Source organism: Oncorhynchus tshawytscha, linkage group LG33 (genome assembly GCF_018296145.1).
Source record: "Oncorhynchus tshawytscha isolate Ot180627B linkage group LG33, Otsh_v2.0, whole genome shotgun sequence".
NCBI lineage: Eukaryota > Metazoa > Chordata > Actinopteri > Salmoniformes > Salmonidae > Oncorhynchus > Oncorhynchus tshawytscha.
This window is the reverse complement of record NC_056461.1, coordinates 44256697-44284678: the sequence shown is the minus strand read 5'-3', so window position 1 is coordinate 44284678 and position 27982 is coordinate 44256697. Positions and strand designations below refer to the sequence as shown.

The following is a 27982-nucleotide window of genomic DNA, read 5'->3' as shown; positions in this document are numbered from 1 at the left end:
AGTAGGAAAACCTGCAAAATCATCAGTGTATCAAATACTTGTTCTCCCCAGTGTATATACACGTATATTATTCCCGACATCCCAGTTGTCTTGAACTCACTGAAGTCAAGTTTTCTCAGTTCCGAGTTGTTTTGAACGTGGCACAAATCATGCTTCATTGACAGCATGGCCAATGTTGAACGTTTATCATTTTAAACATGGAAAAGAGACCCTTAATCCCAGATTTGGGACCACACAGCCACTCCACTGAATAGCAGGCTAGTGATTGCTTTGCAATGCTTGCAGTTAGCCACTGACACTGATTCCTTCCAAACCACTTTCCAACTTGTTGTGTAATGTTTGCACCGATACATTTCATCTCTTCTTTTGACAAAGATTAAAAAGGATTCGCCAGTATATTGTCAACTTGATGCATGACGACTGCTAGCTAAGATTTTGAAAGTAAGATGTTGACATGATCAGTCCAATCAAAGCTACTGTAGATATAACGTGATTTGACGTCATTTTATCTGTGGCCAAAGACCTTGAGGCTTTTCAGATGGGCACTTTTATTGTAACTATGGCAGGACCCAAGGGGATAGAATTGGCTAGCTCTACCCTTAGACTTGTCGGTGACGTAGTGTCCCCATGAGTGACAGAACACTGAGCCAATAAAGACGCAACGCTCTGTATTTGCTGCTGGCTTGCCCCACCACCACAGAAAGCACCGAGGTAGGCTGAAACACCTGCATTAGAGCTGCCTTACTCAAGAAATAAAAAAAGAGACTGTAGGCTGAAACACCTGCATTAGAGCTGCCTTACTCAAGAAATAAAAAAAGAGACTGTTTGTTTCCAGCTTTATTAACTCAATGATATATATTTGTCTACATTTTTTGCAAACTGATATGTGACACGTATTAATGCCAAAATAACATGCAAAACAGGCCAGCCCCACCTGCCCTGACGCCATTTGCTCTTTACATATTAGTGTTCATAGAATATTAGTGTAACATTTGGTAGTTGTCCGTCATTGTAAATAAGAATTTGTTCTTAATCTACGTGCCTGGTGAAGCATTTTGGGAAGGTTTGTGTTATGGGTGTAAAATGGCACTTTGATGCTGTCTGTCGGTAAATGTGAATTACTGCAACACCAGTGTAACCCGGATGTATTGCAATGTGCTGTTACAAGACTGGTTACTGGCATCAGTGACTCTGTCTCGTCAGTTTAGTCCCTATGCCGACAGGAGACGCTCTGATCACTCCTGATATGTAGTTATTAAGAATATGCAACATTGATTCATAACATGTAGTTATCAAGAATATACATCATGTAGTTATCAATAATATACATCATGGATTCCCAACATCTGAATAACATGTTATCATTAGTCCCCTGACGCCGATTAAGACAACCCTCCGCAACTCTCTCTGATTCAGAGGGGTTGGGGTTACATTTCGGAGGACACATTTCAGTTGTACAACTGTCTAGGTATCCCCCTTTCCCATTGGAATAACAGTGGCCCTAGACTCTGATTGAATGTCAGCTTTACCCAGGGGTGAAAGTAATGTATGTTCCGGTAGGGCGAACCTATTACAATTAATACAACATGCCCAAAAAACTACAGGCTATTACACCATTATGGAACAGTACTGCGTGTCAGCCGCAAGAACAATTAGCGGAATTGACTGGAAACCGGGTGGAATGTTCTCCAAACTGCGTTGTAGTTTGAGGAGAAAACTGACGTTTTGTCATGGCGGAGATGAGTGGCCGAGACCGAGGACAACAGTGGATACATCAATTCAGACTACAAGTGTACTGCTTCCTAATGACAATCACAGGACATCATTTCAATCTAAACGGCGGTGTTTTGTAACACATGTATCTTTCCATTAATCAAATTGCGGATGCACAGTGCACTGTTGGGGTTTGGATGCTGAAATGAATTTGTAAGTGGATGAATGTGCGCGGGTAGCCCACAGGAGCGACAACCGGATGAATGTGCGCGGGTAGCCCACAGGAGCGACAACCGGATGAATGTGCGCGGGTAGCCCACAGGAGCGACAACCGGATGAATGTGCGCGGTAGCCCACAGGAGCGACAACCGGATGAATGTGCGCGGGTAGCCCACAGGAGCGACAACCGGATGAATGTGCGGGGGTAGCCCACAGGAGCGACAACCGGATGAATGTGCGCGGGTAGCCCACAGGAGCGACAACCGGATGAATGTGCGCGGGCCCACAGGAGCGCCTTTAAGTGATTGTTTGACAACCGGATGAAAACTCCATAACTGGTTGTGTTCATGCCACGTTTAAAAAAGGCATAAACTAAGCTTTCCCCAAATTGAATTAAATTGGCAAAATTATACAGCCTAATTAGCTTACTCCTGTCTATACATAAATGAATAAAATCATTCAAAATAGGCTACTACACCAGAAAGCATGATTTGGCAACAGAGGATCATTGGTTTATTTTATTAACCTGTGGATTGTTTTAAATCGCAACCCCCAGTCGGAAGGGCCCGCAATGTGGGCAGCGGCTGCTGCAATACCAATAGATGACTGTTGCGTTGCGACTGTCAGTGAAAAGCAGAGACCCGGCCATGCATATCGCAATATTTAAAGATTACAATCCGGAAAAACTGTTTAGAAAGGACATGGATATTGCTGTAAAACATATTACAGTCAGAAGACTCCAATCTGTATTTTAGCTTTCAAAATTCTTAACTTAATCGAACGAACAGTAGCCTATCTTCCTGGCACCAGCAGAGATGGTGTCCCCCCCGGTGTGTGCATATTCAGTCTTTATCATTGGATCAGTGCCACTTTTGTTTGTTTTTGGACAATAATATCCCCCTCCATTGTATTTGTGCCTCCCGTTTTCGTAGGCCAATTATATGGATCAGACGTTTTGTTGATCTGTTCGTCAGTGTCAGCAGAGTAGGCTACTCTGTCATTTTCGCAGTAAAAATGCGTGCGTGCTCTTGGCTGACCCCTACCGATAAGACATGCCATCTACTTTCACCCCCGGCTTTACCTTAACATCCCATCATGTATAAAACAAACCTGTTACATTATAGAATCTATGAACATAGAAACGAATCCCATTCTGTTTAAGTATTCACCTTATGACTTTTTCCTCCTTCAGGTCTGGTATAAAAATGGAATATTTTTGACATGTAATTTATATTTAACAGTGTTTTTGTTTGTTTGTGAATGGGCAAACAATCCTGTTGGACCAGGAACTGGGTCAAAGAACTGGGTCAAGTGGGCGGGGAATCATCAGGTGAATAGAATACATGAACATACTGTATAGAAACTGTCCCAGGCTGGTAGACAGTAACCGGTATGTACCAACACACGCATGTACTTTTCTTAGTCTGCCATTTCTCAAATAAGTTCAAATTTGAGAAACGTTTAGTCACCACACCTTATTAGATCTTCAACATTGCAGAACCAATTTTATTTTTTGGTAAACTTTATTTTCTAAAATTACTAATTGTAAACTTAAAAGACAAATGTCATCGACAAAATTATTGGCACCTCAGAGCTAGTACTTGGTTGCACAGCCTATTGACCAAGATAACCGCAGACAAACACTTCTTGAAGCAAAAAATATATATGCTTGACACACCTTTTCAACTGTCAATTTGGGGACTCTTAGCTGGGCACGCCAGAACCTCTGTTTAGGGGTCATTGTCCTGCTGGAAGACCCACAACCTTTAATGGAGACCCAGTTTTTGGATACTGGGTTGAACATTGGACTCCAGAAACCCAGAATCTGCTGATTTCATGTCTTGCACGTGTTCCAAGACCACTAGTACCAGAAGCAGCAAAGCAAACCTCCACCATCTTTGATTGTGTTATTTTATCTGAATGCTTTGTTTTGGTTGTTGGTAAACACCAGGAAGACCCTGCTGCTGAAGGAGACACCAGAAAGACCCTGCTGCTGAAGGAGACACCAGAAAGACCCTGCTGCTGAAGGAGACACCAGAAAGACCCTGCTGCTGAAAGAGACACCAGAAAGACCCTGCTGCTGAAGGAGACACCAGAAAGACCCTGCTGCTGAAGGAGACACCAGAAAGACCCTGCTGCTGAAGGAGACACCAGAAAGACCCTGCTGCTGAAGGAGACACCAGGAAGACCCTGCTGCTGAAGGAGACACCAGAAAGACCCTGCTGCTGAAGGAGACACCAGAAAGACCCTGCTGCTGAAGGAGACACCAGGAAGACCCTGCTGCTGAAGGAGACACCAGGAAGACCCTGCTGCTGAAAGAGACACCAGAAAGACCCTGCTGCTGAAGGAGACACCAGGAAGACCCTGCTGCTGAAGGAGACACCAGAAAGACCCCCGCCCCCCAACAAGACAAAATAATCATGCAATGAGTAGATTATCAGGGCATTTTGGAGTGCAATGTCTCTCTGTTGAAGGTTGTGGGTCTTCTAGTAGGACAACAACCCTAAAACACATAGAAGCACCCTGGAATGGTTCGAGAAGAAAACGCTGGACTGTTCTGGAGAGGCCAGTGAAGAGTCCAGAATCACATCCATTACGTTGGGGGAGAGCTCCAAACAGCAGTTGGTGGAGGGCATTGAATAACTAGATCTGTTATTTTCTGAAGGTCAAATCGCCAGTAGAATAGTGCAGCTCATTGATGGAAGAAGAAACATTTGTCTGCAGTTATCTTGAACAAAAAGCTGTGCAAAAACAAGTACTAGCAACAAAATAAACATATGTTCTGCAATGTTGACAATCCAATTTCAAACGTTAACTTAAGAGAAGAAATAGGGAATTATTTAAGAGAAGTTGCAAGGATGCCAATCTATTTGGCTGCAACTGTACATCTAGAATATGGAAAGATACATATTCCTCACACCAACCCACTGTAACAGGAAGGTATGTGGGGTTCAGTGTGGCTTGAGGACTGCAAGGTGAACCAGGTCCCCCGTGATACAAGTCAGTATCCGACGTCCATCTATGTCTGAGGACGTCGGGAGCTGAGGGGGGAAACCAGCCTGAACTTAACCCTAAATCTTACACATTTGAGTTAAATGCCTAAACTCAATCTTTTAAAAAACTTTGCAAGTTGACGTTTGAGAAACACGGATCAAAGTCTAATTCTGACGTGAGACTGAGCTAGTAGGAGGCGTTTGGCTCTGTGAAAGAGGAGCAGCCCAGCCTCCCGCTGGGGTCCAACCTCCTCACCCCTCCATAACGCTCTGCTGCACAGGACCTCTGGAGGGGGTGAGAGGGAAAAGAGAAGGAGGAGAGTTTTGGTTGAGTCAGTGTGTCTGGTTGATAGCAGCAGTCTTTGTGTCAGTTAAACAATGTGAGCCATCCATTCATTCACTGTGTTTTTTGGGGGGGAAATTCACATCAGCGTCACATGCCTGTCCACTGGTCACAATGAGAGGCTCTTAGTTATCTGACGTAATGACATGACACTTCACTACCCCCTGCCCTCTTGTGGCTGCGTTCCAAACAGACTCCTGACCTCTCCAGGGACAGGTTCTAATTCTCTACCCTTCTAGAAGTGTAGACTTGTTCTTTCCTCAGGCATATGGAGGAACCTCGCTCCAGTCGGGCCTTCTTAAAAATCGTTTACATCTTTTCCTGATTCCGTTGGAGTATTTTCTACATTTAGTTTTTCCAGGTTTCCACAGGTCTTTTCAGGTTTTCACTCTCAAAAGCACTATTTTTTTTAAATAGAAAAACAGCAAAACTGGATTTTGTAAGTCCACAACAATGATTAAACCACATCAGGAGACCACTGTGAGGTCTTGGAAACCTCTGTGTTTCTGGGTGTAGTTAGTGCACCAGCACGTTGTTTGGTTAGCCATGTTTCTGTAGTGTTTATCTGATTGCAGAGTTTTGTGAGGGATTTTTTTCCCAACACATTTTTCAAAACAAAATGGCCACTGGATGAATGAAAATAATCCTATCAGCATTCTGCCAGATAGTCATAGGCTACTTTGTAGTTGACATTTCATTTAGTTTTATTTGGGGAAAGGCTTTCCATATATCGCTAACAGCTAAGTGGACATTCCTGCGCCTCTTCAGGAAGTTGCAGGAATATAATTAACTTAGTAGAAAATACATTAAATTACTAAATTCAATGCAGTTAGTTGATTCCCTACCAAGTACAATAGATTTTTTGAATATCGTTGAATTCCATTTTAAATGTCTGGATTCCGTGATTCCGTCCTCGTTCTATTTTATAGGACCCCTCTTATTTCTTGCACCAATCCAATGCTTTTAGAGTGGGTGTGAACAATCATGCACTTCTGGAGAAGGAGAGAGAATCAGAACTCAAGCTTTGTCAAGACCATCTGGGTAGTTATTGTGTGTCTTGAGTATCAGTCTGTTGTTGTTGTGTCTGAATGGAAGCCCACCGGTCTGAGTATCTTTTAGGCTTTTAGATGGACAGCACCATGCAATGTCATGCAGCCACGAGGTCAACTCTCCCATGCAGTCAAGTCAGTCAGTCAGCCAACCAATCAGCCACGAGGTCAACTCTCCCATGCAGTCAAGTCAGCCACGAGGTCAACTCTCCAATGCAGTCAAGTCAGTCAGTCAGTCAGCCAACCAATCAGCCACGAGGTCAACTCGCCCATGCAGTCAAGTCAGTCAGCCAACCAATCAGCCACGAGGTCAACTCGCCCATGCAGTCAAGTCAGTCAGCCAACCAATCAGCCACGAGGTCAACTCGCCCATGCAGTCAAGTCAGTCAGCCAACCAATCAGCCACGAGGTCAACTTGCCCATGCAGTCAAGTCAGTCAGTCAGCCAACCAATCAGCCACGAGGTCAACTCTCCCATGCAGTCAAGTCAGTCAGTCAGCCAACCAATCAGCCACGAGGTCAACTCTCCCATGCAGTCAAGTCAGTCAGCCAACCAATCAGCCACGAGGTCAACTCGCCCATGCAGTCAAGTCAGTCAGCCAACCAATCAGCCACGAGGTCAACTCGCCCATGCAGTCAAGTCAGTCAGCCAACCAATCAGCCACGAGGTCAACTCGCCCATGCAGTCAAGTCAGTCAGCCAACCAATCAGCCACGAGGTCAACTTGCCCATGCAGTCAAGTCAGTCAGTCAGCCAACCAATCAGCCACGAGGTCAACTCTCCCATGCAGTCAAGTCAGTCAGTCAGCCAACCAATCAGCCACGAGGTCAACTCGCCCATGCAGTCAAGTCAGTCAGCCAACCAATCAGCCACGAGGTCAACTGTCCCATGCAGTCAAGTCAGTCAGTCAACTCTCCCATTCAGTCAGGGGCAGATGGCACAGTACCAGCAGTAGTTCAGTAACAGAGTGTTAGGTGAGACAGTTAGCTAGTGTAAACGTGGTTACCTGCATATTCACTCTGCAATTAGAGAGTAGTTGAAGGTTCTGCTGCAGGATGAAAAACAACAGGGTTAACAACAGATAGGGATATACCTTTACAGTCCCAGCTGCTATACCTTTACAGTCCCAGCTGCTATACCTTTACAGGCCCAGCTGCTATACCTTTACAGTCCCAGCTGCTATACCTTTACAGTCCCAGCTGCTATACCTTTACAGTCCCAGCTGCTATACCTTTACAGGCCCAGCTGCTATACCTTTACAGGCCCAGCTGCTATACCTTTACAGTCCCAGCTGCTATACCTTTACAGTCCCAGCTGCTATACCTTTACAGTCCATGTTCAGGTCAACTTCAGTGTTCATTAGGGATGTACATATTTCTCTTTTCAAGACCATTAGATACATTGGCTCTCGATACAGGAACGATACGTTTGATTTTGAAACGGTTTGGTGGGAGAACGAATTGATACACTAACATATTAATTTCCATTCTAAATTAGAGGTGCTTATGCGTAGCATGTAGCAACGTAGCATGTTGCATTGTAATTTCCATTCTAAATTAGAGGTGCTACGCGTAGCATGTTGCATTGTAATTTCAGAAAATATCCACCATGTATCTGCAGTAATAGTGGAATGATAATGATAAAATGGCCGACCGTGATTATTAGCCTTATTTAGTTGAGTGTCAACCTATGTGATTTGTTATGTTATTGTTCCCTATGGAGATGTTGAAAATGGTGTTTTACTGGAGTCAAAAGTCAGCTACTGTCGACCATTCATCTGGCTATACCTGTTGAAAACAACCGATTCTATTTGGATTGTTCAGGTTCACCATCAGCGATAGTTTTGGTAGTTTTGCTTTAAACAATCAGCGTTTTATGTTGTTTATTTTTTTTAGAAATAGAGGGTAAAGTTCACTTCATAACGAGGACAGAAACCCCTTTTGCGGTGCGCACTGCAGGGCCGAAACAGAGAAGACCACTCCATAAAAACATTTCAACGGTAAAAGAAAAATATATATTTTTGAGATGGGGGTGAAATCAAAAGTTATACTAGATATTAATTGGCTGTCATAGCGAATTCTTTAGCTCATTCTGTGAGCTCCTAGGCGTTTCCACTTCACAAATAACAGCACTTACAGTTGACCGGGGCAGGGCGAAAATTTAACTGGCCTGCGTAGTCTCACACACACACCCTCCTCCCCTAAGCATCACTCCTAAAACAAGTCCAACTATAGAGCTCTGACTCCCCCCTGTCCTCTCCAACCGCCCCCACATCACCCCCCTTCCAGTCCTCCCTCACTCATCCACATACCACAAGCCCAATTTGAATCTGAGCGGGAAGGAGAGAGCAGCTGAAGGGTTTTAGGGCAGGCGACCGTTAGACAGGAGCCCCTCCTCAGGGCCCCAGAACAGGAAACGCATATCTGAGCCAGATTTGCTCCCATCTCCCCGTCCTAACCTCACTACACACTCCTCTGTCCTGCTCCCCGTCCTAACCTCACTACACACTCCTCTGTCCTGCTCCCCGTCCTAACCTCACTACACACTCCTCTGTCCTGCTCCCCGTCCTAACCTCACTACACACTCCTCTGTCCTGCTCCCCGTCCTAACCTCACTACACACTCCTCTGTCCTGCTCCCCGTCCTAACCTCACTACACACTCCTCTGTCCTGCTCCCCGTCCTAACCTCACTACACACTCCTCTGTCCTGCTCCCCGTCCTAACCTCACTACACACTCCTCTGTCCTGCTCCCCGTCCTAACAAAACTAACCTCTCACTACATAGTCCTCTGTCCTGCTCCCCAGCCTAACAAAACTAACCTCTCACTACATAGTCCTCTGTCCTGCTCCCCAGCCTAACCTCTCACTACATAGTCCTCTGTCCTGCTCCCCGTCCTAACAAAACTAACCTCTCACTACATAGTCCTCTGTCCTGCTCCCCAGCCTAACCTCTCACTACATAGTCCTCTGTCCTGCTCCCCGTCCTAACAAAACTAACCTCTCACTACATAGTCCTCTGTCCTGCTCCCCAGCCTAACCTCTCACTACATAGTCCTCTGTCCTGCTCCCCGTCCTAACAAAACTAACCTCTCACTACACACTCCTCTGTCCTGCTCCCCATCCTAACAAAACCAACCTCTCACTACATAGTCCTCTGTCCTGCTCCCCGTCCTAACAAAACCAACCTCTCACTACATAGTCCTCTGTCCTGCTCCCCAGCCTAACCTCTTACTACATAGTCCTCTGTCCTGCTCCCCGTCCTAACAAAACTAACCTCTCACTACACACTCCTCTGTCCTGCTCCCGTCCTAACAAAACCAACCTCTCACTACATAGTCCTTTGTCCTGCTCCCCGTCCTAACAAAACTAACCTCTCACTACACACTCCTCTGAATATATAAATATAGTGAGTAAATCAAGCATAAATATAGTGAGTAAAACACTGTAACAGATGTCTGTCTCTGTCCTGCTCCCCAGCCTAACCCCTCTCATTGCCCTATATAAATACTAGTGGAAATATAGTGAGTAAAACACTGTAACAGACGGTATCTGTATGAACAGTCAGAATTAAAAAAAATTCTCTTCACCGGTCGTCTCTCCCTATGACATCATCAAAGGCGTGGGACAGACGTTTCAGCTTCCTGAGACCGCTGGACACACTCTCCAGGTCCCGGCCAAACTTCCTGTCAATCATACACAGGAACCAATCAGAGAGCAGGACAAACCAGTCAATCACACGCACTCCATTCTGGGCATGGTCAAGTCGGTATACATTGTTTGAGAGTGTGCATGTGTGTGTAGGGATGTACAGTACCAGTCAAAGTTTGGACACACCTCATTCCAGGGTTTTTCTTTATTTTTTACTATTGTCAACATTGTAGAATGATAGTGAAGACATCAAAACTATGAAATAACACATATGGAATCATGTAGTAACCAAAAAAGTGTTAAAAATCAAAATAAGATTCTGCAAAGTAGCGCCCTTTGCCTTGATGACAGCTTTGCTCACTCTTGGCGTTCTCTCAACCAGCTTCATGAGGTAGTCACCTGGAATGCATTTCAATTAACAGGTGTGCCTTGTTAAGTTAATTTGTGGAATTTCTTTCCTTCTTAATGCGTTTGAGCCCATCAGTTGTGTTGTGACATGGTAGGGTTGGAATACAGAAGATAGCCCTATTTGGTAAAAGACCAAGTCCATATTATGGCAAGAACAGATCAAAAGAACAGAGAAAGAGTCCATCATTAGTCACAAAAAACCATCCAGCACTATGATGAAACTGGCTCTCATGAGGACCACCACAGGAAAGGAAGGCTCAGAGTTACCTCTGCTGCAGAGGATAAGTTCATTAGAGTTACCAGCCTCAGATTGCAGCCCAAATAAATGTAACAGACACATCTCAACTAGAGGTCGACCGTATATGATTTTTTCAACGCCGATACCGATTAATCGGCCGATAATTTTTTTACTTAAATTTTTATTTTTTATTTGTAATAATGACAATTACAACAGTACTGAATGAACACTTATTTTAACTTAATATAATACATCAATAAAATCAATTTAGCCTCAAATAAATAATGAAACATGTTCAATTTGGTTTAAATAATGCAAAACCAAGTGTTGGAGAAGAAAGTAAAAGTGCAATATGTGCCATGTAAGAAAGCTAACGTTTCAGTTCCTTGCTCAGAACATGAGAACATATGAAAGCTGGTGGTTCCTTTTAACATGAGTCTTCAATATTCCCAGATAAGAATACCTTAAGAAGTTTTAGGTTGTAGTTAATATAGTATTTATAGGACTATTTCCCTCTATACCATTTGTATTTCATTAACCTTTGACTATTGGATGTTCTTATAGGCACTTTAGTATTGCCAGTGTAACAGTATAGCTTCCGTCCCCCTCCTCGCCCCTACCTGGGCTCAAACCAGGAACACAACGACAACAGCCACCCTCGAAGCAGCGTTACCCATCGCTCCACAAAAGCCACGGCCCTTGCAGAGCAAGGGGAACAACCACTCCAAGTCTCAGAGCGAGTGACGTTTGAAAAGCTATTAGCGCGCACCCCGCTAACTAGCTAGCCATTTCACATCGGTTACACAAGCCTAATCTCGGGAGTTGATAGGCTTGAAGTCAAAAATAGCTGCTGGCAAACGCACAAAAGTGCTATTTGAATGAATGCTTACGAGCCTGCTGCTGCCTACTATCGCTCAGTCAGACTGCTCTATCAAATCATAGACTTAGTTATAACATAACATACGGTCGAATCCGGAAACCATCATTTCAAAAACAAAACGTTTATTATTTCAGTGAAATACGGAATTATTTTATCTAACGGGTGGCATCCCTAAGTCTAAATATTCCTGTTAAATTGCACAACCTTCAATGTTATGTCATAATTACGTACAATTCTGACTGCGTGCAATGAACGCAAGAGAAGTGACACAATTTCACCTGGTTAATATTGCTTGCTAACCTGGGTTTCTTTTAGCTAAATATGCAGGTTTCAAAATATATACTTCTGTGTATTGATTTTAAGAAAGACATTCGTGTTTATGGTTAGGTACACGTTGGAGCAACGATACGCACCGCATCGATTATAAGCAACGCAGGACACGCTAGATAAACTAGTAATATCATCAACCATGCGTAGTTAAATAGTGATTATGATTGTTTTTTATAAGATAAGTTTAATGCTAGCTTGCAACTTTCCTTGGCTTACTGCATTCGCGTAACAGGCAGTCTCCTCGTGGAGTGCAATGAGAGGCAGGTGGTTAACTAGTGTTGGACTAGTTAACTCAAATCAAATCAAATTTTTATTTGTCACATACATATGGTTAGCAGATGTTAATGCGAGTGTAGCGAAATGCTTGTGCGGTTGCAAGATTGAATCCCCCGAGCTGACAAGTAAAAAATGTGTCGTTCTGCCCCTGAACAAGGCAGTTAACCCACCGTTCCTAGGCCGTCATTGAAAGTAAGAATGTGTTCTTAACAGACTTGCCTAGTTAAATAAAGATTAAATAAAGATGTAAAAAAAAAAAATGCCCAAATCGGTGTCCAAAATTAAAATTTCCGATTTCCGAACTAGAAATCGGCTCTAATTAATCGGCCATTCTGACTAATCGGTCGACCTCTAATCTCTACATAAACTGTTTGGAAGGGGAGACTGTAAATCAGACCTTCATGGTCGAATTGCTGTAAAGAAACCACTACTAAAGGACATCAATACGAAGAAGAGATTTGCTTGGGCCAAGAAACATGAGCAATGGACATTAGACCAGTGGAAATCTGTCCTTTGGTCTGGAGTCCAAATGGAAGATTTTTGGTTCTAACCGCCGTGTCTTTGTGAGATGTGGTGTGGGTGAATGGATGATCTCTGCATGTGTATTTGTGATGTTGCTTTGCTGGTGACACTGGCAGTGATTTATTTAGAATTCAAGGCACACTTAACCAGCATGGCTACCACAGCATTCTGCAGCGATACACCATCCTATCTGGTTTGGGCTTAGAGGGACTATGCAGCCATAACCTGGCCTCCACAATCACCTGGCCTTAACCCAATTGAGATGGTTTGGGATGAGTTGGACCGCAGAGTGAAGGAAAAGCAGCCAATAAGTGCTCAGTATATGTGGGAACTCCTTAAATACTGTTGGAAAAGCATTCCTCTTTAAACTGGTTGAGAGAATGCCAAGCGTGTGCAAAGCTGTCATCAAGGCAAAGGGTGGCTACATGGAAGAATCTAAAACATATTTTGATTTGTTTAACACTTTTTTTGGTTACTACATGATTCCATGTGTTATTTCATAGTTTTGATGTCTTCACTATTATTCTACAATGTAGAAAATAGTAAAAATAAAGAAAAAACCCTGGAATGACTAGGTGTGTCCAAACTTTTGACTGGTACTGTATGTTTGTACATGTATGGGTGTGTGTATGTATACATGTGTGTGTGTATACGTGTGTGGGTGTGTGTGTGTATGTATACATGTGTGTGTGTGGGGGTGTGTCCTCACCGTCTGAGGCTCTGAGTGTTAGGGGATGCGAAGGGGCTTCGTAGTGCAGCCATCCGAACCAGCTGCCTCCTCCCTCCCACGTTCTTCACCCCTGTCACCTCAGGACTTCGCCCTGGGGTTCTCCTCCCCCTGCGGCCTGAGGCAGGGGTGCGTTTGGGCGCGGTGGCTCTGGGGGTGCGACTGGGGGTTGTTGTAGGTATGAGTGTGGTGGAACGGACGGGGGTGCGCCTGGGTGTACGGGAGGTGACCCCCTCGTTGTTCTCTCCCCCCTCACACACCTGGCCAGGTGTCACCACCAAACACTCCTCCTGATCCTGTACCACTGCTCTGTTCCTCTGAAGCTTCTGAGAAAGAGAGATCACAAGCAGAATTTTTCAGCATGTTTTTAAAAAAAAAAAACATTTTTTTAACAAAAAGATAAGATTTAGAGTTGGATAAACTTGGATTTTTTTATTGGGTAACCCCAAACAGTTTCAGCTGGACTCCCAAACAGTTTCAGCTGGAATCAAAGATTCTCTCTCTTGGTGAAGACCAATGTCCCCTCTAAGCTGCGCGTTGTTGTGCAGTAGCTTTGCAGCTCCCAGGGACAGATTAAATATCAGCCCAAAGAGAGAAGCACAGATTAGAAAGTTGAATGAAATTCAAAGTTTTCCCTGTTACGGTGGTAATTGTGATCGAATCAACGAAATATTGCCCACTTTCAATGCAACATACCAAAACAAACTATGCAAGAGATTTTGTTGTAGGCAGAACTCATCGGACTAGGATTCTATTGCATACTCTACACAGACCGGTGCAGCATAACCAATCAGAGCTGCAGTAGGCCTATATGCAAATAGACCCTTGCCATATATGGATCTGTGCCATTCACTTTGAACTGGACTGTGTTTACAACATGAGCGGTCGTGAGTAGATGCGATTGGTTTGAGATCAAAGCATTCCACCACAAATCCCTCACCTACAGAGAGATGAACCTAGAGAAGGAGTACCCTCAGCCAGCTGGTCCTGGGGCTCTGTTCACAAACACAAAACAGACCCCACAGAGCCCCAGGACAGAAACACAATTAGACCCAAACACATTATGAGAAAGTAAAACTATTTGACACGCTGGAAAGAAATCAACCAAAAACCACCAAGCAAATTGGAATGCTATTTGGCCCTAAACGATCTTGCTACCTTACAGTTAACTAGTCCAACACATTAACAACCTGCCCCTTGTTGTACTCCGCCCATTGTGGCTTACTCCACAGTAAGCCAAGGTAAGTTGGTAGCTAGCATTAAACGTATCTTATAAAAACAATCAATCAATCATAATCACTAGTTAACTACACATGGTTGATGATATTACTAGATATTATCTAGCGTGTCCTGCGTATCTAAGTATCTGACTGAGCATACAAGTATCTAAGTATCTGACTGAGCGGTGGTAGGCAGAAGCAGGCGCGTAAACATTCATTCAAACAGCACTTTCGTGCATTTTGCCAGCAGCTCTTCGCTGTGCGTCAAGCATTGCGCTGTTTATGACTTCAAGCCTATCAACTCCCGAGATGCGGCTGGTGTAACCGATGTGAAATGGCTGGCTAGTTAGCGCACGCTAATAGCGTTTCAAACGTCACTGGCTCTGGGCCTGTGGTTGGTTCCCTTGCTCTGCATGGGTAACGCTGCTTCGAGGGTGGCTGTTGTCGTTGTGTTCCTGGTTTGAGCCCAGGTAGGGGCGAGGAGGGGGACGGAAGCTATACTGTTACACTGGCAATACTAAAGTGCCTATAAGAACATCCAATAGTCAAAGGTTAATGAAATACAAATGGTATAGAGGGAAATAGTCCTATAATTCCTATAATAACCACAACCTAAAACTTCTTACCTGGGAATATTGAAGACTCATGTTAAAAGGAACCACCCACCAGCTTTCATATGTTCTCATGTTCTGAGCAAGAAACTTAAACGTTAGCTTTCTTATATAGCACATATTGCACTTTTACTTTCTTCTCCAACACTTTGTTTTTGCATTATTTAAACCAAATTGAACATGTTTCATTATTTATTTGAGGCTAAATTGATTCGATTGATGTATTATATTAAGTTAAAATAAGTTCATTCAGTATTGTTGTAATTGTCATTATTACAAATAAAACATTATTATTATTATTTTTTTTAATCATCCGATTAATCGGCACCGGCTTTTTTGGCCCTCCAATAATCGGTATCGGCAGTGAAAAATCATAATCGGTAGACCTCCAATTTATAGTGCGTATGTTATCGTATGTGTGTGTGCGTATGCTTGTCTGTACCTTTCTGTGTGTCTCTTCACAGTCCCTGCTGTTCCATAAGGTGTATTTTTATCTGTTTTTAAATCTGATTCTACTGTTGCATCAGTTACCTGATGTGGAATAGAGTTCCATGTGGTCCTGTGCGCCTCCCATAGTCTGTTCTGGACTTGGGGACTGTAAAGAGACCTCTGGTGGCATGTCTTGTGGGGTATGCATGGGTGTCCGAGCTGTGTGCCAGTAGTTCAAACAGACAGCTCGGTGCATTCAACATGTTAATACCTCTCATAAATAAAAGTAGTGATGAAGTCAAACTCGTCCACTTTGAGCCATGAGAGATTGACATGCATATGATTAATATTAGCTCTCTGTGTACATCCAAAGGCCAGCCGTGTTGTTCTGAGCCAATTGCAATTTTCCTAAGCCCTTTTTAGTGGCACCCAACCACACGACTGAACAATAGTCCAGGTGCGACAAAACTAGGGCCTGTAGGACCTGCCTTGTTGATAGTGTTGTTAAGAAGGTAGAAACTAGAGCCTGTAGGACCTGCCTTGTTGATAGTGCTGTTAAGAAGGCAGAGCATTGCTTTATTATAGACATACTTCTCCCAATCTTAGCTACTACTGTATCAATGTTTTGACCATGATAGTTTACAATCTAGTGTTACTCCAGCAGTTTAGTCATCTTAACTTGCTCAATTTCCACATTATTTATTACAAGATTTAGTTAGGGTTTAGTGAATGATTTGTTCCAAATACAATTTTTAGTTTAAGAAATATTTAGGACTAACATATGCCTTGCCACCCACTCTGAAACAAACTGTAGCTCTTTGTTGAGTGTTAGTCATTTCAGTCACTGTAGTAGCTGACATGTATAGTGTTGAGTCATCCGCATACATAGACACACTGGCTTTACTCAAAGCCATTGGCATGTCGTTAGTAAAAATCGAAAAAATGTAAGGGGCCTAGACAGCTGCCCTGGGGAATTCCTGATTCTACCTGGATTATGTTGGGGAGGCTCCCATTATAGAACACCCTCTGTGTAACTCTTTATCCACAATATAGCAGAGGGTGTAAAGCCAGAACACATACGTTTTTCCAGCAGCAGACTTTGATCAATAATGTCAAAAGCTGCACTGAAGTCAAACAAGACAGCCCCCACAATCATTTTATCATCAATTTCTCTCTGCCAATCATCAGTAATTTGTGTAAGTGCTGTGCTTGTTGAGCGTCCTTCCCTATAAGCATGCTGAAAGTCTGTTGTCAATTTGTTTACTGTGAAATAGTATTGTATCTGGTCAAACACTTTTTTCTAGAAGTTTACTAAGGGTTGGTAACAGGCTGATTGGTCTGCTATTTGAGCCAGTAAAGGAGGCTTTACTATTCTTAGGTAGAGGAATGACTTTAGCTTCCCTTCCCAGGGTAGCCTAGTGGTTAGAGTGTTGGACTAGTAACCGGAAGGTTGCAAGTTCAAACCCCCGAGCTGAACAACATCTGTCGTTCTGCCCCTGAACAGGCAGTTAACCCACTGTTCCTAGGCCGTCATTGAAAATAAGAATTTGTTCTTAACTGACAAGCCTAGTTAAATAAAAGGTAAAATAAATTTAAAAGGCCTGGGGCACACAGTTTCTAGTAGATGTGGAGTGGCAATATCGTTTGCTATTATCCTCAGTAATTTTCCATCTAGATTGTCAGACCCTGGTGGCTTGTCATTGTTGATAGACAACAATAATTCTTTCACCTCATTCTTGTCTTTCATAATTTGGTCCGATATACTTGGGTGTGTAGCGTCAGCGTTTGTTGCTGGCACGTCACTAGCTGTTCTATAGTGTGTATATAATGGGGGTTTGGATCATTTTGTTTTATAAGTGACAAGTGACTAAATGATTCCAGCTGCATCGGAAACCAATAGAGGTGTTGACTTCAACTTCTGGATCAATTCATTATGATATTGATGACATGTATTTGGCTTCAGTCTTACTGCTAAAAACAAATGATGCAGAGAGTTGGTGTATCATTTGAACTAATGTGCTGTCCAGTAAACATAAAAACAGTAGATTAGACCGATTCAAATTCTAAAAAATAAAAAAAAAGAACATAGCAAATAAGTCGACATGGCATGTATTCAAGACCACATGAATTTGCTCTGGAGACTGAGGTGAGTTTCCACAGCAGTATGCAGCAACAGTTATGGCAATGTGTGACATACACCAAGTATACCAAACATTAGGAACACCATTCTTAATACTGATGTTACGTTTCCCAGATTATGTGTTGTAGTTTGTGTATTTGCATGTGTTTATTTCAGGAAATGGCTTCCTGAAATCCCTCAAGCAGCTGATTGGTCGACTCCAGGGCTAATTGGAGAGCTGACCCCGCCCCCTCGTCAAGACACAGCTGTCTCCAATTACCCATTCCTTCAGAAGCTATATATAAAAGCCAGTGTTCTGTTCAGGAGATTCTCTTTTTGTAGAGGATTTTGCTGGAGGTAGATTTGCTAGAGAGATTTGCTGGGAGGTCATTGTAGAGATTTTGCTAGAGGTTGATTTTGCTGGGAGTTCATTGCTGAGAGTTGGTATGTTTTGTGAGTTTGTTGCTCAGATAGAACTTATTTGATGTCCTTTGTCTCTTAGTCTGTTTGTGAAATTGTTTAATATTCTGTTTCATTTGTTCCCAGGGGGGAAGGGGAAGGCACCTAGGGAGTGCTTAGGCAAGAGGCCCGCGGGCATACATATACCCGTAGCATATTCGCTGTCTAGGCACACTAGGTAAGACCTGGGCGGACCACCCCTTGTATTTTGGTTAGGGCACCAGGTGGTGCTAAATTAGGTAAGTAGTGGGTAGGCAGGTAAGATAGGAGGGGGGGGGGGGCTTTGAGATTTACTTTCTTTGCTTTGGTTCCGTCCAGCCCCTTTTCCCCATATTACCGTGTAAAGGAATAAAGTCCTTGTAAACGGTACCACATTCTGCTTGTTGTCATTTTTACTCGCACCTACAGTCCATACCTTTTTCGCTTCACAGAGAGTTTAGTTGTAGCAGGGTGTTGCGTTCCCTCTTCATAGAGGCGTGCGTATTTCATCTACACTGATTGAAGTGGATTTAACAAGTGACATCAATAAGGGGATCATAGTCTGACCAGGTGAAAGCTCTGGTCATGGAAAGAGCAGGTCTTTATGTTTTGTACACCTGACATATGTATACACAGTAGAAGAAAAATATACTACTAATGCTTATAATAAATACTTGAATTCTACAAAGGGAATACTGGCATATGGTGTGTTTAGGTGTAGCAGTATTGGTGCAGAATATGAGATGTCTCACAGACACGCATTAGCTAGCTAGCGAGTACATTTGAGGTATAACAAACACAGCTAGCTAGTTAAACTTGGCTTGTAGTGGTTCTAGCAAGCCCCGTTATGGCCGAATTGATCACCAAATTGTACTGGACAACACTACCTCAGTTAAGAGATTATACGGGTAGCTAGCGACCGACAGCAAAACAACGCCTTTAATATTAACAGAATTAAGCATTTCCCCAAATGTAGGCTAAATTGACTCAAACAGGAGTGGAGAAACATGATTTCTTTCAGCATCTTGAGAGAATACGAATGCGCAGTTAGCACCTCTACAGACGGTGTCCATTTTCATCAGCATCATATAAGCCGATACTATTTCAACCACATAAAATATGCATCCAAGCCAAACTGAAATCTTATCAGAAGCATGTTGGGTTGTTTTCACAGCTTTCTGTTTCCTTTACAACTGGTCAAAATTATGTCATTTGGAAGTTTGGCATAGAAAGTATTGCATTTTCTCCCTGGTCCCTAAACTACCTCTAAAGAAGCAGAGGTGACAGAACTTCACCGACGTCAACTACGTCCATTCTATTGGCTTATGGAATTCTGTTGAGCAAAAGGTTGATTGAGTCTTCTAGGGCAATATATAATGACTGAAGAGAAGCTGCATGTATCTAATTAGGAGTTAACAAGTTAACTAACAAAAGTCTACTAAAATATCAGAAATTATAAGCAGAAACATATCTAAAAATCAGTCAACAACAAAAAAAATCCTGCACTCCCCTGTCCAAAAATCATTCCACCGGTTCTGACTGTAGTCTACAGAGCATCTTCTATATTAGCAGGTTGGGGTCAGACACTTCAGATTTGTACTTGATCACATATAGGGCAGGTGGTTGCGGATGGGTTATTAGCAATTGCGGTGCAGGTTAAGGAAAAAGCAGAGGCAGCACTACGGTCAGTGTCTCCTACCTGGTACACTCCCCCGATGTGGCTGCGTGCGCTGCGTGTGAGCTGGCAGACAGCGTTGGTCTTCTGATTGGCCTGCAGACTCTCCCAGGTGGGGTCAGGGGTCAGCTCAGGGTCTGGCAGGGAGTTGGTCTGGAGGAACAATGCACCACTTTTTATTGGCCATTATCGGACAGGACGATAGGATCATTATCTTAGCAGCCCGACACACACACAATAAAACATTAAGAACACCTGCTCTTTCCATGACATACTGACCAGGTGAAGGCCATGATCCCTTATTGATGTCACTTGTTAAATATACTTCAAAAATCTGTGTAGATGAAGGGGAGGGCAAAGAAGGATTTTTTAAGCCTTGAGAATTGGATTGTGTTCGTGTGTCATTCAGAGGGTGAATTGACAAAAGACTTCAGTGCCTTTGAACGGGGTGTGATAGTAGGTGCCAGGCGCACCGGTTTGTGTCAAGAACTGCAACGCTGCTGGGTTTTTTCACACAACAGTTTTCTGTGTGTACCAAGTATGGTCCACCACCCAAAAGACTTGACACAACTGTGGGAAGCATTGGAGTCAACATGGACCAGCATCCCTGTGGAACGCTTTAGAGTCCATGCCCTGACAAACTGAAGCTGTTCTCAGGGCAACTCAATATTAGGTAGGTGTTCTTAATGTTTTGTAAACTCAGTGTACACACAGACTCTGGACAGAGAGGGGTTAGTTGCTTTGCTTAAGGTCCCAATGGCAGGAGATGTTATCTAGGATGAGGTCTTTCTTATGTATCCCAAATTACTCTGGTCAAAAGTAGTGAACTAAACAGGGAGCCATTGGGGACGTGTGCAGCTTGATTCAGCCTCTTACCTGTACAGAGCGCAGCGGAAGCCTCTTCTTCAGAGACATGCGGAGGGAGTTGAGAGAGGAGGAGGAGCGTAGCTTCCTGAAGCGGTCAGGGGGGGGTGCCTCAGGGGAGCTAGACTCTCCCCCGTCTGACTCCTCCAGGACGCTGTGAGCCCTCCACACCGCCACGCCACTCATCACCGACGACGACATGCTGAAGCTGGCCAATCAGGGAGGAAAGAGGAAGAGATCAGGGCTGTGTTCAGCAGTACACACACAACAATGTAGAGCGTTCAGATAGAAATGTAGAACAAACAACGCGCCTCAAAATGTAAAAGATAAGCACATAATAAAACTGGTGCCTGTCTGTGGGATGAAATTCTGCACAACAGATGGCTGAGGTCACTCAAACACATCTGGGGGAAAAACGGTGGTTTTGGAACTAGAAAGCACTGCAAAACAAAGTCCTATTTACAAGAAGCTGGAATTATCCAGCTGAAGATTATGACGCTGCCTGGTCTGTGATCCTAAAAGGGAATGCTTGAGTGTCTCGGATGGTATTTTAGAGTCTCAAATGGTATGAGCGCGCCCAACCTGTTTGTTGGTCCCGAGTCAGTAGTTTGTTCTAGGCACATACCATGACCCCGGAAACCTCTGGCACAATTGTGCACCGGGGCCTCCCACGCTTTCTATTCTGGTTAGGGCCAGTTTACGCTGTTTTGTGAAGGGAGTACACAGCATTGTACGACATCTTCAGTTTTTTGGCAATTTCTCACATGGAATAGCCTTCATTTCTCAGAACAAGAATAGACTGACGAGTTTCAGAAGAAAGTTCTTTGTTTCTGGTCATTTTGAGCCTGTAATCGAACCCACAAATGCTGATGCTCCAGATACTCAACTAGTCTAAAGAAGGCCAGTTTTATTGCATCTTTAATCAGGACAACAGTTTCCAGCTGTGCTAACATAATTGCAAAAGGGTTTTCTAATGATCAATTAGCCTTTTAAAATGATGAACTTGGATTAGCTAACACAACGTGCCGTTGGAACACAGGAGTGATGGTTTCTGATAATGGGCCTCTGTACGCCTATGTAGATATTCCATTAAAAACCAGCCATTTCCAGCTACAATAGTCATTTACAACATTAGCAATGCCTACACTGTATATCAGATCAATTAGATGTTATTTTAAGAAATTGTGTTTCTTTCAAAAACATGGACATTTCTAAGTGACCCCTAACTTTTGAACGGTAGTGTAGATGTTTATTTTATGACACACGAGACACCTGTCTGATTTGTCTCTGGACAAATCCATTGAGGAGGCCGCAGTGATGACAATAAAATGGGGACTGTGGCTCAGATACACAAGGCACATCTCTCTCCAGAATGTGTCCTCTCCTGCAATTTCATGGGTATTCATATTGTTTCATAACTTTTGTGTGCATGGGGTGGCAGGTAGCCTAGTGGTTAGATAGAGCGTTGGGCCAGTAACCGAAAGGTGGCTGGATCAAATCCCCAAGTTGACAAGGTCGTTCTGTCCCTGAACAAGGCAGTTTGCCCACTGTTCCCTGGTAGGCTGTTATTTGTTCTTAACTGACTTTGCCTAGTTAAATAAAAGGTTAAAAAAAATACAATTGGTTGCAGTGTCTATTAATTTGCCGTTAATTCACAATTTCTAAATCTGCAATGTTTATTTACGTTCATTTCTGTTAATGCATTCAATATATTAGTTATTTAACATTGTCAGATTGGAAATGTGTTTTGCAGAACTCATAACCTGGGCTACACTTCTGAGAAACAAGCTTGTTTATTTCACTCCATTTATGAGTTGTCAATTTATTGGTCGTCTTTTGTTTGAAATGCTCCTGTCAATGTTGAGTAAGGACGCATATTGAAGTAAGACTAGGCTACCTGGCCTGTGCGCAACTGTAGGCCTATAAAATGTGTCCATTTGGGGATGTCTGATAGTTTTTCTGATTGTCTTTACACACCACCACTAAAGAGCTGTGAGTCTTCCTGGGTCAGTCTCTAAGAGCTGTGAGTCTTCCTGGGTCAGTCTCTAAGAGCTGTAAGAGGGGATGTCTGATAGTTTTTCTGATTGTCTTAACTCACCACCACTAATGAGCTGTGGAGTTTCTCAATCATTTTTTTCTTCACCTGAAACAGCGAGTAAACAAAGTGTGTTTTTAGGATCAATTGAGAAGTTCAAAGTATTTGAAAAATATTTCCAGCTCTCTCCCTTTCAATAACCACTCAGCATGAAAGGAACAAATGTAATGTTCTGATCCAGTGGAAACATCGTAGAATACCTGATTACTTCTTATCCCTTTTGCACAAATAGCCTGCAGCTGTGTCTGTCCCAAGCTCACTGGCTTGGGAAACTGAGGGTCCAGAATATTTTATACAATGTTTCAAGTTCGTTGCATACAGGCCATGCATAGCCAATGTGATTTATAGGATATTTATTTATTTAACAGGGTATTTTCTACCTGCGGGCTGCAATGTTATGCATTGGCTTTATGTAGGCCATTTTTACATAGTTGGAAATGGCAATGAAAGTTACTTTTAGATTTGAATAATTGCCATTTAGATTGTATGTGGTTAATCTACAGTCTATGATTGATATAAAAAGACTAGTATAAATTAAAATGAAACTGTTCCACGAAAATGTGCATATGAAAATCGTAACTGGCAGGTAGATTAGTGGCAATAGTAAGATAAATTGTCACTCCAAATGGAAAAGGTTTCCAACCCTTGGTGTAGCCTATTACCAACAACAGCAGGAGCACAAAGCCAGAATCTGCAAAGGCCAGCTGCTGCAGCAGGAGGGTCAGGAACAGGTTCTGGCTATATTGATCTCTGGCTCCCTCTTGAGTTACAGTGCCTTGCGAAAGTATTCGGCTCCCTTGAACTTTGCAACCTTTTGACACATTTCAGGCTTCAAACATAAAGATATAAAACTGTATTTTTTGTGAAGAATCAACAAGTGGGACACAATCATGAAGTGGAACGACATTTATTGGATATTTCAAACTTTTTTAACAAATCAAAAACTGAAAAATTGGGCGTGCAAAATTATTCAGCCCCCTTAAGTTAATGCTTTGTAGCGCCACCTTTTGCTGCGATTACAGCTGTAAGTCGCTTGGGGTATGTCTCTATCAGTTTTGCACATCGAGAGACTTAAATTTTTTCCCATTCCTCCTTGCAAAACAGCTCGAGCTCAGTGAGGTTGGATGAAGAGCATTTGTGAACAGCAGTTTTCAGTTCTTTCCACAGATTCTCGATTGGATTCAGGTCTGGACTGTGACTTTGCCATTCTAACACCTGGATATGTTTATTTTTGAACCATTCCATTGTAGATTTTGCTTTATGTTTTGGATCATTGTCTTGTTGGAAGACAAATCTCCGTCCCAGTCTCAGGTCTTTTGCAGACTCCATCAGGTTTTCTTCCAGAATGGTCCTGTATTTGGCTCCATCCATCTTCCCATCAATTTTAACCATCTTCCCTATCCCTGCTGAAGAAAAGCAGGCCCAAACCATGATGCTGCCACCACCATGTTTGACAGTGGGGATGGTGTGTTCAGGGTGATGAGCTGTGTTGCTTTTACGCCAAACATATCGTTTTGCATTGTTGCCAAAAAGTTCAATTTTGTTTTCATCTGACCAGAGCACCTTCTTCCACATGTTTGGTGTGTCTCCCAGGTGGCTTGTGGCAAACTTTAAACGACACTTTTTATGGATATCTTTAAGAAATGGCTTTCTTCTTGCCACTCTTCCATAAAGGCCAGATTTGTGCAATATACGACTGATTGTTGTCCTATGGACAGAGTCTCCCACCTCAGCTGTAGATCTCTGCAGTTCATCCAGAGTGATCATGGGCCTCTTGGCTGCATCTCTGATCAGTCTTCTCCTTGTATGAGCTGAAAGTTTAGAGGGACGGCCAGGCCTTGGTAGATTTGCAGTGGTCTGGTACTCCTTCCATTTCAATATTATCGCTTGCACAGTGCTCCTTGGGATGTTTAAAGCTTGGGAAATCTTTTTGTATCCAAATCCGGCTTTAAACTTCTTCACAACAGTATCTCGGACCTGCCTGGTGTATTCCTTGTTCTTCATGATGCTCTCTGCGCTTTTAACGGACCTCTGAGACTATCACAGTGCAGGTGCATTTATACGGAGACTTGATTACACACAGGTGGATTGTATTTATCATCATTAGTCATTTAGGTCAACATTGGATCATTCAGAGATCCTCACTGAACTTCTGGAGAGAGTTTGCTGCACTGAAAGTAAAGGGGCTGAATAATTTTGCACGCCCAATTTTTCAGTTTTTGATTTGTTAAAAAAGTTTGAAATGTCCAATAAATGTCGTTCCACTTCATGATTGTGTCCCACTTGTTGTTGATTCTTCACAAAAAAATACAGTTTTATATCTTTATGTTTGAAGCCTGAAATGTGGCAAAAGGTCGCAAAGTTCAAGGGGGCCGATACTTTCGCAAGGCACTGTATTTGTGTGTGTTAATTATTTAATCAAACCGTGTGCTTAAAGCGTCAGACAATTTCAGTACATATAGCCTAGTTGATTTTATTATGGACACACCCGTGTTTAATATGGAAAAAAAGACACGTTTTAAAATAGACCAATTGATTGAAATTGGTCGTAAACACTACTACTCGATCAAGACCCACCGCCAGTTTATGCCCCCCCACTTACTTTTAGAACCACAGTGCACCCTGCTAAACTCAGTCACGACTTGCGAACTTTGCAGGTGTTTCTGATTAATAAACAATGCCATGCTGGTGGGTGGTACCATTCAAATAAAACCCAGCCCTGAAAACGAAAATTTGGCAAAAAAAGGATTTCAAAGTCCACTTTGTTCCAGCTGAAAGAGGACGAGCAGAGTTTACATTTGTTGCACAATGTTGTCAGTCAACATGTAACCGTTCAAGTTAAAGTACGATATATTTGGACTTGAAGTGTTAACCGAACTGCCCGCGTCTTGCCAATGAGGGGATTCGATTAATTTCGCCCGGGTGTCCATGTAGGCGTGTTTTGCACCAGGTAAACGTTGATTACATTAGATAACTGGCACACTCCTGGGTACGAGCCAGGTGCCCGGTTCAAAGCCCACAGTGATGTCGGCTCGAAACAAAGTGATGTTGGAGCATGTGGAGTAATGAGTAGGATTCTGTGTTTTCACATGCAAAAGTGATTGTTTTTCAGCACACTCTGCATCCCCAAATGAAAACGAGTTTTTTAAATATTTTTTATAAAAAAATGATATATGTATTTTTCTGGACGTTGCACCATGCTGCCTTGTTGACAAAATGACTGAGAGGCGCAGATTACTGTTCCATTTCAGTAAGTGGCTTTTCCCTCCACGCTTTCGCCCGATGACGTAACGAGCCCGCGGCTCAGCGTAATCGAATCATCCCACTGACGTATCGTCTCTGGTGTGGGTGTTTAAACAAGGAACATTTTGAAAAAGGAATGTAAAGACTACAAAGTTGCCTGCCATAATGTCAGATCGTGACATGTGAATTCAAATACATTTGTACCTGACCAAATTGCTGTCCCGCAAAAATGAACGCATTGCAAAAAATGTGTGAACCAGAAAAAGGCTCTCCTCACTATCCATTGTTCCTGCAGTGAGGGCTTACAAGCTCCAGATAATGTTTTTATAACGTTGTGCCGATTATCGTTGTATGGAGCTAAAACAAACAAACAAACAGTAGTAGCAGTATGCATCTCAGGGAGCCAAATAAACGGCTCTTTCACCGACGCAATTCGGTTACCGAAAATCACCAAAAAAATAGCAGTTCGCTCCGGTATCTGCTGGAGCCTTACCTTATTTAAGCGTTTTGTCTCTGAAAAGGAGTCAACTCAAGTTTGCATTGTTTACATTTCGTCATGCCGTTCACAGCCGCCCGGTTATGCTGCTTTTTTTTGGCTTGCTCCAACAATATATTACAGTACCCAGTTAACTGACGTTACAATATATTACAGTACCCAGTTAACTGACGTTACAATATATTATAAATACAATATATTATAATATATATTATGTAATATATATATTATTATTATATATATTATATAATATATTACAGTACCCAGTTAACTGACGTTACAATATATTACAGTACCCAGTTAACTGACGTTACAATATATTATAAATACAATATATTATAATATATATTATGTAATATATATATTATTATTATATATATTATATAATATATTACAGTACCCAGTTAACTGACGTTACAATATATTACAGTACCCAGTTAACTAACGTTACAATATATTATAAATACAATATATTATAATATATATTATGTAATATATTATATAATATATTACAGTACCCAGTTAACTAACATTCAATTCAATTTCAATTTAAGGGCTTTATTGGCATGGGAAACATGTGTTAACATTGCCAAAGCAAGTGAGATAGATAATATATAAAGTGAAATAAACTATAAAAATGAACAGTAAACATTACACTACATTACCTATTGCAGTAATTTCACATGCTAGTTAACATCCCAATAACCATATCAACAAAATGTAGCTATCTTAAGTTAACTAGCTAGATACTTTGTTCTACTTTTGAATTCGCTAACCTTGCTATTAACTGACTTGCCTAGTGAAATAAAGGTTAAATAAATGATTTTAATAATAATACCAGCAGCTTCGGATTAGCTAGTTAGCAAGCAGACAAAGTTAACATTATTAGCTAGCTGACGTAAAACTCTGAATGCCTGCTTTTTTTTTTTTTTTTTAGCTAAATCGTCCATTGAACGAGGTGAATAGGTTAACTTTTTCTGTAAAACTAATTTATGATACACAATGAAGTACTTTATATTCGATAATATCTACCTTGTAAAGTTGTTTGTTCCCTCTCTGTGTGTCTCCTGGAGAAACGTCTAACTGTAGTCGTCAACGGGAAGTCTTTCTGTGTTTGAATTTGGCGGTGGACTCGCGCCCCAACTACAGACCCTCAGTGCTATCTGATTGGTCGACGCTGTCCCGAGTCGTCCCAAACTTCCCCGAATTAATTACAAATTCGGTTCCTAGCTCATTGCTTTAGTTCCTACTCTACTGGATATCTGCTGTATTTAAAAAATATATTAAAAAACTGGCGGATAATGTGACTTTATAACAGTGATAGCTGGCTCGGACGGAATCTCTTACCATTCTGCTTTTTTTCTTCTATCCAGTCCTTTTATGGCTGTGAATAACTTTTGGGATACAAGTTCAGACTTGTGGATTTGCAATCCAAAACCCTGTTCTT

The 27982-nt window shown here is 42.4% G+C and overlaps 1 protein-coding gene across 4 annotated transcripts; it reads right to left on the bottom strand.

Annotated features, from left to right (window-relative positions):
• Nucleotides 1–824: 824 nt before the first annotated feature.
• LOC112230636 lies at nt 825–27982 on the bottom strand. 4 transcript variants are annotated; one of them, XM_042311337.1, is made up of 7 exons: nt 27883–27982; nt 20714–20909; nt 19862–19990; nt 13328–13671; nt 9904–9999; nt 7323–7364; nt 825–5211 (listed from the first exon to the last, which is right to left on the bottom strand). In XM_042311337.1, the coding sequence occupies exons 2-6, from the start codon at nt 20900–20902 to the stop codon at nt 7331–7333; spliced, it is 792 nt and encodes a 263-aa protein (XP_042167271.1). In that variant the 5' UTR covers nt 20903–20909; nt 27883–27982; the 3' UTR covers nt 825–5211; nt 7323–7330. The 4 variants fall into 4 exon arrangements, with proteins under 4 accessions (XP_042167271.1, XP_042167269.1, XP_042167272.1 ...); XM_042311335.1 differs by lacking the exon at nt 27883–27982 and adding an exon at nt 27568–27695; XM_042311338.1 differs by lacking the exon at nt 27883–27982 and adding an exon at nt 27568–27695 and having other exon boundaries at nt 7323–7361.